Genomic DNA, 11,647 nt, shown 5'->3' on the forward strand with positions numbered 1-11,647 from the left:
ATATAAAATGTCATAACGCCGGCGGCCTGCTGAACGGTTTACCGGGAACTGGCGACCGCAGACTCACCTCTCCACAACCTCACAGCCGCTCTGAATTGTTGCCCTATTGTCGCACTGTGCGTGCGGCCGTTGTAGGGCCCACTAAATGAGTAGGTGAGTCACCACCTGTCTTACACAATTTTGAGACTGATTGTCACGGCAGGTGTCCGCTAGTCTCCCCCCATAGCCCATTATCCAGTCTATCAAACATTCAAATCAATAGCCCATGACCTTAGTTCCCATCGCAGCACTAAAGTGCTGCACTGCAATAGTCTTTGCACCTGGCGGGGACCATCTCCGGATGTATCACATTGTGCTTTCGGGGATGGTATCCGCCACGTGTATCCCTTGCTTTTAGATTAAATTGTCTTAAAGGGCCTCTGCGCTGTTGGCTTCGGCCCCACGCACGCCTCCCAAAGGTCCCCGATAGTGGAAGCCGCTCGACCCCAATATCAAAGAAAAACCGCAAATTGATGTACAGGTTAGCCGTTTGGCACACGCATATATAATTATAATAATACTAGCTGTTGCCCACGACTTCGTACGCGTGGATTTGTATGTTGGTGGTTATATATTTTACATGAGCATAGAACATTATGCAGCAAAAGATATATCAGTAGAGACGGTTATCCCCCTTTTTTCCACCTTGGGGAATGTATTTTTAAAAACGCTGAAATTCGTTTTCTTGTTTTTGAATATAATACCTTCGTGCAAAGTTTCAAGTTCCTAGCTTATAATAAAATTTGAACCCCAAGACCCACTTTCATCCCCTTTTTAACCCCCGTAGGGGTTACATTTCCGAAAACGTCGATATCTTTTTTTTTGTAAGCGGCTATAATGCCTTTCTAAGAAGTTTCAAAGCATTTGTAATAGTTTCAAATTTTCAAGCCCCCCCAGAGGATGAATTTTTAAAAACGTTAAAATTACTTTTCCTGTGTTCGAATAATATGCCTATATACAAAGTTAGTTATTAATTACGTACTCAAGTCCCGTATTTGATAAAATTTTTGACCACCATACAAATTTTCAACCCATTTTTACCACCTTAGGGGATGAATTTTCAAAAACACTGATATTAGGGAGAAAGGTTCGAATTAATAGCTTAAAAGAGTAAGTAAGAGTAAGTAAGAGCGAAGTAGCTCATGTAAAAGTAAGAGCGAGAAAGCAATATCTCTTTCTCGTTCTTACTTATAGGTGCATCGCACAATGACCAGTGCGGTGCGGTAATGTGTTAGGCGCTTAAGGTGGGCTGCCGTACGCCGAGAGCGAGAAAGAGATATTTTGACGGTACCAAGGTCGCGGTCTAGTCGTTGTACATACTTTCAAAAAAGTAAATTAAAAAAAATTAAATTAGATTCAAGGGCCTGACACTCTTTGATAGAGAAAGATAGTCTTATTGCGATTCCTATAAGAGGAAAGAGAAAATAGTGCCATGCTTTATCTTTATCACCGACCGGGCATTTTTTCATGGTCGGGTTTGCTTTGATGGCATAACCCGACCATGAAAAAATGCCGAATGAAATGGAGGCGATGGCGAAATACCGAAATTTATAAGAGTGAAAGAGAAAAAACCGGCCAAGTGCGAGTCGGACTCGCCCACCGAGTTCCGTACTTTTTAGTATTTGTTGTTATAGCGGCAACATAAATACATCATCTGTGAAAATTCAACTGTCTAGCTATCACGGTTCGTGAGATACAGCCTGGTGACAGACAGACGGACTGCAGAGTCTTAGTAATAGGGTCCCGTTATTACCCTTTGGGTACGGAACCCTAAAAAGGATCATGCTGCCATACATGAAACTGTCAATACATGAATATGTCTTTCTCTTACCCCTGGTCGCTCGGTTTCATGTCTATAACTACGTGTATATACTAAGTCTATTATTAGGTCAGAGGGTCTACCGCGAAAACCGAAATTCGCAAATTGCGGGGATCTTTCTCTTTTACTCCAATGAAGGCGTAATTAGAGTGACAGAGAAAGATGCCCGCAATTTGAACTTCGATTTTCGCGGTATAGCCCAGACACGGAATGTCACGGAATGTTTGTAAAATGTTTGTAAACTTCAGTCTCATGAATAATAGGAAAAAGAGAATTAAATATAAATTATACTCTAGCCCTATGAAATTTTAGGCATGAGAGCCAAATGACAAGAAGGCATCCTATCCACGAAATCTTGATTTACCGTATCATATCGCGGTCGCGTATCATGATTTTAGTTTAGAAAGATGCGAAAAGATAGACAATAATTATGTCTTTTTTGCATCAAAACTAACGATCACAAAACATGCTGGTAGGTGCTACGCGACCGAAATATAATACGCTAAAATTATACAAACGTGTCGCCATTTTATAAGAAACTAGCTTTTGCCCGCGACTTCGTCTGCGTGGAATTAGTAATTTGGGTATCTTAACTCTTAAACAAATCTGCTTTTTAATCCATCCTTTTTTCACCCCCAAATTAGTCCACACTATACATTACCACCCCATCTTTTACACCCTTAAGGGATGATTTCGGGGATAAAAGTTATTTTATATCATTTCCCACAGCTCAAACCATCCCCATACCAAGTTTCATCTAAATCGGTTGAGCGGTTATTGATTCCCCATACAAATTTCCACCCCCCATTTCACCCCCTTGAGGGGTGACTTCTGGGATAAAATGTATCCTATGTCCTTCCCTGGGACTCAAACTATCTGTATACCAAATTTCAACTAAATCGGTTTAGCGGTTTAAGCGTGAAGAGGTAACAGACAGACAGACAGACAGACTTTCGCATTTATAATATTAGTATGGATAATTATGTATAAGATTTCATATTCTGTGGGTATAGTCAGCAATGTCAGCATCAAATAGATAGTGACAGCCAGTGATTCATCTGAAGACGTCACATTTCCCGATTTCATTAAGCGTTCAGTCTTAGGCTGCCTGTCCACAGGAGCGGAGCGAGGTGGCGGAGCGATGAGCGAGGAAAAATCTCCGCTCTGAAATTTTTATGAAATTCTATTGCTGGATTTTTTTCCCGCTTACCGCTCCGCTCCAGTGGACAGGCAACCTAACTTTTAAAACCATACTCTAGCGGCGTGTTGACGCCGCAACGGGTCTCTAATTATTTTCTATAACAAGATGTATTTTTCCGCAAGGATATCTAGGACTGTTTTGTGTAGAATTTAATAAGCTTTAATGTTGCCTTACACCATATTTTCATAGAGAACGCAAATTTCTCCAGGATGGTACACATTTTCCAAGATGGCTGCGATTCCTCGAGGTCCCCAAATGTCAAATAGTGTGGACATGAAAAAGAGACCTTTAATTAACATACATACCAAATTTCTTAACTTTGGAAGGATTTCGAGGTTAGACTTAATCCGATTGTGCTATATTCCAAGTTTGGGCTCCTCCAGATATGATATGGCTGATTTTTTTTGTACAATATACCACAAATGATACGTGATATCCTCATATCCAACCCCAAGAAAGCAATTTTGAAAATAATATCATTAACACTTTTTTTTTGTTTTTTCAATTTTACAAAGACAGCAATTTTGAAAATAATTTTATTTAGTATTTTTATTTTTTATTTTTCATGTGTATAAATAGTAGTACACATAGTACCAATATTTCAATATTACAATATTGAAATATTAAAAAAAAAATCTAAACGAAAATATTTTCAAAATTGCTTTCTTGGGGTTAGATATCAAGATATTACGTATCATTTGTGATATATTGCACAACGAAAAATAAGTAATATAATAAAGTAAGAAAAGTAGGGTATATCGTATCTAAAGGATACAACCTTGATATTTTGTGTCAAACACTAAACAAACTATACCAACTGATGAAAAGGCGCAGTTAAGGGGTTAAAGAGGTATTTCCCGTTGGATATATGGATATTACGTATCATTTTATGATTAATATGTACCGTATCTGCAGTACAGTTCCATAAGTCTCGTAAAATAGGTATTGAAGTAGAACTGTGTCACTTTGTAAAATTGAAAAACCAAAAAAATATTATTAATGATATTTTTTTCAAAACTGCTTTCTTAGGGTTGGATATGAGGATATCACGTATCATTTGTGGTATATTGTACGAAAAAAATCAGCCATATCGTATCTGGAGGAGCCCAAACTTGGTATGTTTTGAAAATTCTTTTTGTTTTAATTTAAAAAAAAAGGCTGAAATGTAATGATGTGGTATATTTTTAGAATCGTCTCAAAAAGCCCTTTCGTATGATAGGTTTTTGAAAAAAACAGTTTTTTTTTTCCATACAAAAAAATAAATGTTTCAGCACTCCCCTCCTAAGGGAAATTTTTTAGGAACTGCGGGTAAAAAATTTTGTTTTGACCTCTAGTATGCGTGTGCCAAAAGGCTAACCTGTACATCGATTTGCGGTTTTTTTATGCGAACGGCTTACACTACGAGATATGGAAAAGACATACAATAATAATAAAAAGAGTTCTTACTAAATTTTTCGACATGTAAGTGTTAACCCATATTTTAAGTACAGCGTAGTTGAGATATTTAATTGATTTTGTTCTATATTGCCACCTGACAGTATCAGAATAAATACCGGTTCCTAAATGTGGATGTGGGCATTAAATACATTAGTTTGTAAACTATATCCTCAAAATATTACAATACTCTAAACTCATACATATGTTTTTTTTTTTAAATTACATATCATGGGGTTTACTCACACAAATACCAAATTAGCATCCCATAGGTAAAGAAATGCTGGCAGTGATCCATATGCTTCATTGATGTAGTGGTAATCACCTCCACTTTGAGCCAAAGTAGTACCTGAGTAAAATTACATAAAATCATTGTTTGTCGGAGAAGCAGCTTTAAACAATCATGTTTAATTATTGTTTAATATGATTTCCCATTTGTCATAAATTGGCTAATTGTTTTCATCCCTTGCTCCACTGTTTTAATGCAATTGGTGGTAAAATTTTAGTTAATTGTTGTATGTACTCTTTTATTTAAATAATACGGAATAGCTAAAAAATAGGCTTGTGTCAGTCATGAACTAAGAACTGTTAAGAATGAAATCCCGTGAAGGACCGAAAGGAACTAAATCTTTTTGCACGCTCTTAATGGGTCTTTAGGTCCTTTAGTTCAGTGGGATTGGAGAGCACTTGACTGAGTGGAACGGAAAACGGATGGAACGAAACGGTTCACGATGTCGCTGGCACAAGTGCAAACGAGATGAAAGAACGACGTGAGTGACACGCCAAAGTCCGAAAAGTATGAACGAAAATCAAATATTTTTCTATATATTTTAATTTGTTTTATTGTGTTATGGTGTTTTTGTCATATAATATCGTAACAACCTGAATTATATTCAGTTACCAAAGGTTGGAAAAAAAACCAGAGTGTAAAACAGATTCCTATTCATTCCTGGCTCTCAACAACCGAACTGAACTAAAGGGACTAAAAGACCGAACTAGTTCGTTTGACCGATTGACCGAGAGTGGAGCGCTCTCTGTAGTGAACGAGCAGGCACGTCTACTATAAAAATTATGCATTTACATTCAAAGTATTGTCGTATTATAGTGAAAAATCTGTAACTAAAAATTTGTATGGACTTTTTCTTTTCTTCAGAATATGCTTTCCCACTTTAGACTTGTTTTTTTGAATGGTTCCTTCAAATACGTATTGAGCTGCAGCAGCATCGAAACACTAGACCACGCCAACCGTGTAAGGAAAACATTAGCGTACAAGACCACATCACAATTGGGCTCACTCCGGAAACCCGATGGCACGTATACATCTTCCCCTGCACAGACCCAACGCCTTCTCCTGGAAACCCACTTTCCAGGATGCGTAAGTCTCGCCGATGAAGATCAGCAGGATAAGATATACAGTACAGCAGACACCAACTGGCAAATGGCGCACAGAGTCGTCACCGCTGAGAAACTCAGGTGGGCTATAGACAGTTTCCATCCCTTCAAGGCGGCTGGTCCGGATGGGATCTTCCCTGCTCTCCTACAGTGGGGTTTAGAGCTCATCCAGGAAACCCTGACCAACATCATGGCAGCATGCCTAGCCTGGGGGTACGTGCCCAGGAGATGGAGGGATGTGAACGTGATATTCATACCAAAACCAGGTAAGAATGACTACACGGCGGCTAAATCCTTCAGGCCCATCAGTCTCACATCATTCCTGCTGAAAACACTGGAAAAACTGTGCGACAGGGATCTGAGGGATCGAACGCTAAAGAACACACCGATGCACAACAACCAGCACGCGTACAGCTCAGGTAAATCCACAGAATCGGCACTACACATGGTCGTCAGCCGCATTGAGAGAGCCATCCATGCCAAAGAACTGTGCCTCGGCACCTTCATTGACATCGAGGGCGCTTTCGACAAGACCCACTTTACCAGCATAGGGAATGCCTTGGATAGCCACGGCGCGGAACCCGGACTAACAAAGTGGATTATAAACATGCTAAACAAAAGAACTATAAGGTATGCAGGTGAACCGCAGGCCGTGGCGGCGGTGCCAGGATGCCCTCAAGAGGGAGTCCTGTCACCTCTGCTGTGGAACCTAGTAGTCAACAACCTTATAACCAAACTGAACGAGGAACACTTCTACACAATAGGCTACACTGATGATCTGGCAATATTAATATCAGGTAAATTTGCCAGTACAGTCTGCGATCTCACCCAGGCTGCTCTTCGGATTGTAGAACGCTGGTGTAGAGAATTCGACCTATCAGTCAACCCCACCAAAACAGAAATGGTAATGTTCACCAATAAAAGGGCGCTTGGCAACTTTACCAGACCAACACTTTTCCAAACCGAGCTACAGCTGACCGATGAAGTTAAGTACTTAGGGCTAACTCTCGACAGTAAACTCAACTGGAACAATCACATCAACAAACGTATAGACAAGGCGGGAGTTGTCTTCTGGCAATGCAGAAGGATGATTGGTAAGAGGTGGGGACTCAACCCAAAAATTACTCTGGCTCTATAAGGCAATAATCCGCCCCTTACTCTGTTACGGTGCTCTGGTTTGGTGGCCAAGAACAAACCTAGGCAACGTACGAGACAAGCTACAAAGACTCCAAAGGCTCGCATGCGCGGCCACCACTGGCTGTACGAAGTCCACACCGACTGCAGCCATGGAGGTCATATTAAGCCTTCCACCGCTGCACCTACACATACAACAAGAGGCCAGACTCTCAGCGGTAAGGCTGCGAGCCCTTAATATATGGTCCAACATCATAGGAGCTCTTCACACAACTTGCCTGGATAAGGTATATGACGAATTTCCAGTGCTCAATGCGGGCACGGATCGGATTCATAAACAAGCTATCTTCGACAAAAGGTACAAAATACAGTTATACGAGGACGACAATTACGAAGGACTCAATCCTCGGGAGCTCAGAATCTTCACTGGTGGGTCCAAAACAGACAGCGGATCGGGCTCTGGAACCTTCTCAGAAGACCTGAACATGTCAATCACCACTCCGCTAGGAGCCCATAACTCGGTATTCCAAGCTGAGTGCATGGGCATCATAAACGCGGCGGCTGCCATCACTGCAAGGAAGGTAGTAGGATCCTCCATCCGCATACTCTCCGACAGTAGAGCAGTCTTGATGGCTCTAAAAAGCCATATAGTCACATCCAAACTTATACACGAATGCCACGAACGACTAATGGAGGTATGTCATAACAATAAGATAACCCTACAATGGATCAAAGGACACAGCGGATCCCGGGGTAATGATGCTGCGGACGAGCTTGCCAGGCAAGGATCGAGAGCGGGAGCGATTGGCCCAGAATTGATCCTCCCGATACCGTTTAGCAAGGTACGCTCAATGCTGCTGGCACGTACAGGAAAACTACACACAGAACATTGGCTAAACCAGACTGTAATTCCGGAAATACACTGTCTGTCCCGTTTGAAATGAACGTACTTCAGTGTTTTCATTCTCCTCGCATACTTCCACTTTCTCTTGATTCTTAAAAGTGAGAGGATTTAAGTGGTCAAACTTTGTTCTGAAACGTCTATTATTCAAAAACTTAGGCACCGCTCTCAACTTCACTAATGGGCCTTTATACTTTCCCAAACCTTCCTGAAAAATATCGCTTTATGTCTGTAGGAGCCCTTTAATTTCCTCGCTGTTTATTTTCAGAACAATAAACAATAAACCCGTATTCCGAATGGCTGAAACCAATTTCGCCCTAAGAGGCTGGGTCCGTTACCTCTGGCTATATACATTATAAGATTATTTTGTAAACCCTTAAAAGAAGCTTGCACTTGAATTTTCCCCAATATTCTTAATTGGCTATCTGTCCATGTAGTCAATGCAATATCATCTTCCTCTAATACAGGTAATTTCCCTTTACAAATGAGTCTGGCTGTCACTTCAGAAATTAGAGTAAATGCACATCCCGTATCAACTTCCATGTCAATAATAGACCCCTCAATTGACACCTTTACCATAATGGGGTTAAATTTATTTTCTCTAACATTGTTTACATTTGCATATAATCCATTACAATTTGATTTATGTCCATCATCCTGTTTATTTTTTGTAAGACAGACTGCCTCAATGTGGCCAGTTCTGCCACACGCATTACATCTACTCCAACGGAATCTACACTCTCCTCTGTGTTACCTACCACACTTGAAGCATGGTTTATTCTGTTTGTCAACCTTTTTGTTAGTGATTTTGTTTACTTCCATGGGTTCATCTACCTCCACATTTGGTTTAGATGGTCCTGGCACTACAATAATACTGGAATCAAATGTGGCACTCTCATGTGAAAATGCTATCTCAGTTGCTTGAGTAAATGTCAGCTTCTCACATTGTAACAATTTCCTTTGAACCTCTTTGCTCCTAATACCACATACCAACCGATCTCGTAAAGTTCGGTCTAAGTCTGTAAAATTGCAATGAATACTCATTTTCCTTAAATTTGCCACATAATCTCTAACCTTCTCCCCCTCTTCTTGATTTCTTGAGTGAAACTTAAAAGATTCTACAATCTCATTAGGTGTGGGGTGGAAATGAGCCTTCAAAAATATCAAAATTTGTTTATAGGTTATGTCCCCTATACTAATCGGAGATGACAAAGAAACTATTAAGTCAAATAGTTGAGAGCCACACACCGCCAACAAATTCGCCTTCTTCTTGACGTCATCCACAATATCATTTGCACTTAAACAGAATTCAAACCTTGTAATGTAGTTTTCCCAGCAGCCATGACCCATATCATATTCACCAAATTTAATACCCATTTTTTTGCACTTTACACTTACATCTTCACAAAAAGTCACTAACACAGTCTAATACACGCTTTTACTACCGATTTGCCTCGTCGCCACTATTATATCGCAATATTATCACCGAAATTCGGGAGAGCACATGTGCTTACGTACCTGACAAATCCAGACTGGTTTTGTAGAGGTACCCTCATATTTCAATACACTACACAGAGGACGCATGGAGACAGAAGAAACAGCCTCTCACGTGGTGCTGGAGTGCAGCGGAGTGGCCCCATACAGGGCAAAACATCTAGGATCCCCGAGAGACCTCCCCGAGGTCCTATTCAACATCAAAGGTTTGATAGGTTTCCTCAAGGAGCTGGGCTGGCAGGACTAGCCCACCCCCATGACACGCAAAATAGGCGCCAGTCGTCGAGTTGCGGAAAATCGCCCGAACTACAATACAATACGTATTGAGAGGAACTTTAGGTATATTTATTTCTTATTAAGTATCCGGATGAACCCCTTGGAAATAACTTTAATGTGTGAATGTGTTTGTCGCTTCACATATTCCAAATTTATGGACCAATACAATTATTAAACTGATATGATTAGTGTTTAACAAAATCTGATGTCATATATGAGACTTTTTCATAATAATCAATGTGTTTACTAGTTTAAATAAGTTTTTGGCAAAAATTTCATTTTTTGTACAAGGTTTTATTGCTGACTGCACTTTTCTTTCCACATGCAATTAATACTCATTGAGACAATTATAACAACCCCAAACACAATTAGTTTGCATTGTTTTATCACAGAGTTTCCATGGCCATCTCCAGTCTCCATCATCAGATCAGCTAAATGTCATCATAATATTGCATTGTTATGCGATTTACATGTGTGCAACATTTCAGCTCAATCGGAAATCGGAAAGTAGGTCAAATTTAGCTACCAAGGCAGGGCTCTAAACCGGTATTTAAAAAAAATCCTGTAATAGCCCAATATATTGAATTATTTAAGCTCTTTACATAGGACTGAATCATGTATTTAGGTTACAACTTCGTATTATTAGATTGTCCTGTTAAAAGTGAAATTAAAAACCAAAGAACGAAAAAAAATGTAATAATACCGGTATTTTTGTATGGAGCAAATACCGGTTTCTGTCCCCTGTTCCAAGATTTGACCCACACTAACATACTAACAGAGCTTGTAAAAAATTATAAAATGAAAAGTAATAGTGTATTATTTTATATAATAGACCAGACAATATAAACAAGAAGAACGAGTTAACAAGTACCTTATAAATGTAAGATACAATGTATGGCATGCTAGTTTTATTATTGTAAATAAATTATATTAAATTATGTTACACCGATATGGTAAAATTGTATTGAGACAAAACAACATGTTATAAAACTGTACCATCTTATGTAAACATACAATTTATGGCAAATAAATAATGTATGAATGAATGAAAGAAAAGAATACAACTTACCTAATTCTGCATAGCACAAAGCGCCCAGAGTAGCCAACAACCCACAAGCAGCCCACACTGACAGGGCCCCCCACACTGAGCCTGTGTTTTCCAGAACCTCCTTAGGGGATATAAATATTCCACTCCCAAATATGATGCCCAAGATTATAGCTACTCCCTCCAACAGCCCCAGCTGTTTCCGCATCTTAACCCTTTCTTCACTCATCGTGTGCTGACCACTGGCGACGTAGTCAAACTTGGTAATGAATTGTAGGGTCTACACTTTACGATCTCATTAATCTGTTGTCCTGAACATTACAGCAATTGACCCTTCACATTTCTAATTACAATAATAAAGAAGCGATCTAGCTGCCGGCTCCAGAAAAAGCAACGTAGTATGTTTAGGAAGGACTAATTTAGTTAAATATACTTTATCTCATGTACTTAATATCTAGATATAGTATATAATTACTAAATTAGTAATAACACTAATGATTGTAGTATATATAAACAATATAAAATCACTATTTCTTAAAATTATTAAAAAAATTACACAACAGTATGAGTCTAGCTAGGAACAAGAACGCATGGCACTGTAATAACTCGTAGGTCGTAGATACGCCGTTAAGTTGCCTTTCTTAAAGCACAATAAATTGATTTGTATTTATACAAAAAGTCACATTCTTACAAAAGTACCAATCAAACAAAATATAACCACAACTGAATTTGACAGCTGTCAATTATGTCAATTGGTATCAAAGAATACCTAATTAATAATAATTACTCACTAGGAGAAGAGCAGAAGAACGATAACTCCATACAAAAAATGTCCCTTTCAAAAGTTCGTTTATATTAGTATTGGCAGTGGCGCTCTGGTTCTATAGCATACACTAAAATTGACAACCCGTT

General features: G+C 39.3%; 1 protein-coding gene across 1 annotated transcript in view; it reads right to left on the reverse strand.

Annotated features, from left to right (window-relative positions):
- Window positions 1–11,233, reverse strand: part of LOC134754326 (Y+L amino acid transporter 2) — a 36,556-nt gene extending 25,323 nt beyond the window's left edge. Inside the window, exons 1-2 of the mRNA XM_063690592.1 lie at window positions 10,760–11,233; window positions 4,740–4,842 (exon numbers count right to left, since the gene is read on the reverse strand). Coding sequence (XP_063546662.1) covers window positions 4,740–4,842; window positions 10,760–10,964 — 308 coding nt within the window. The 5' untranslated portion in view covers window positions 10,965–11,233. The remainder of the gene's footprint in view (window positions 1–4,739; window positions 4,843–10,759) is intronic.
- Between the last annotated feature and the right edge of the window lie 414 nt (window positions 11,234–11,647).

Source organism: Cydia strobilella, chromosome Z (genome assembly GCF_947568885.1).
Source record: "Cydia strobilella chromosome Z, ilCydStro3.1, whole genome shotgun sequence".
NCBI classification, from domain to species: Eukaryota; Metazoa; Arthropoda; class Insecta; order Lepidoptera; family Tortricidae; genus Cydia; species Cydia strobilella.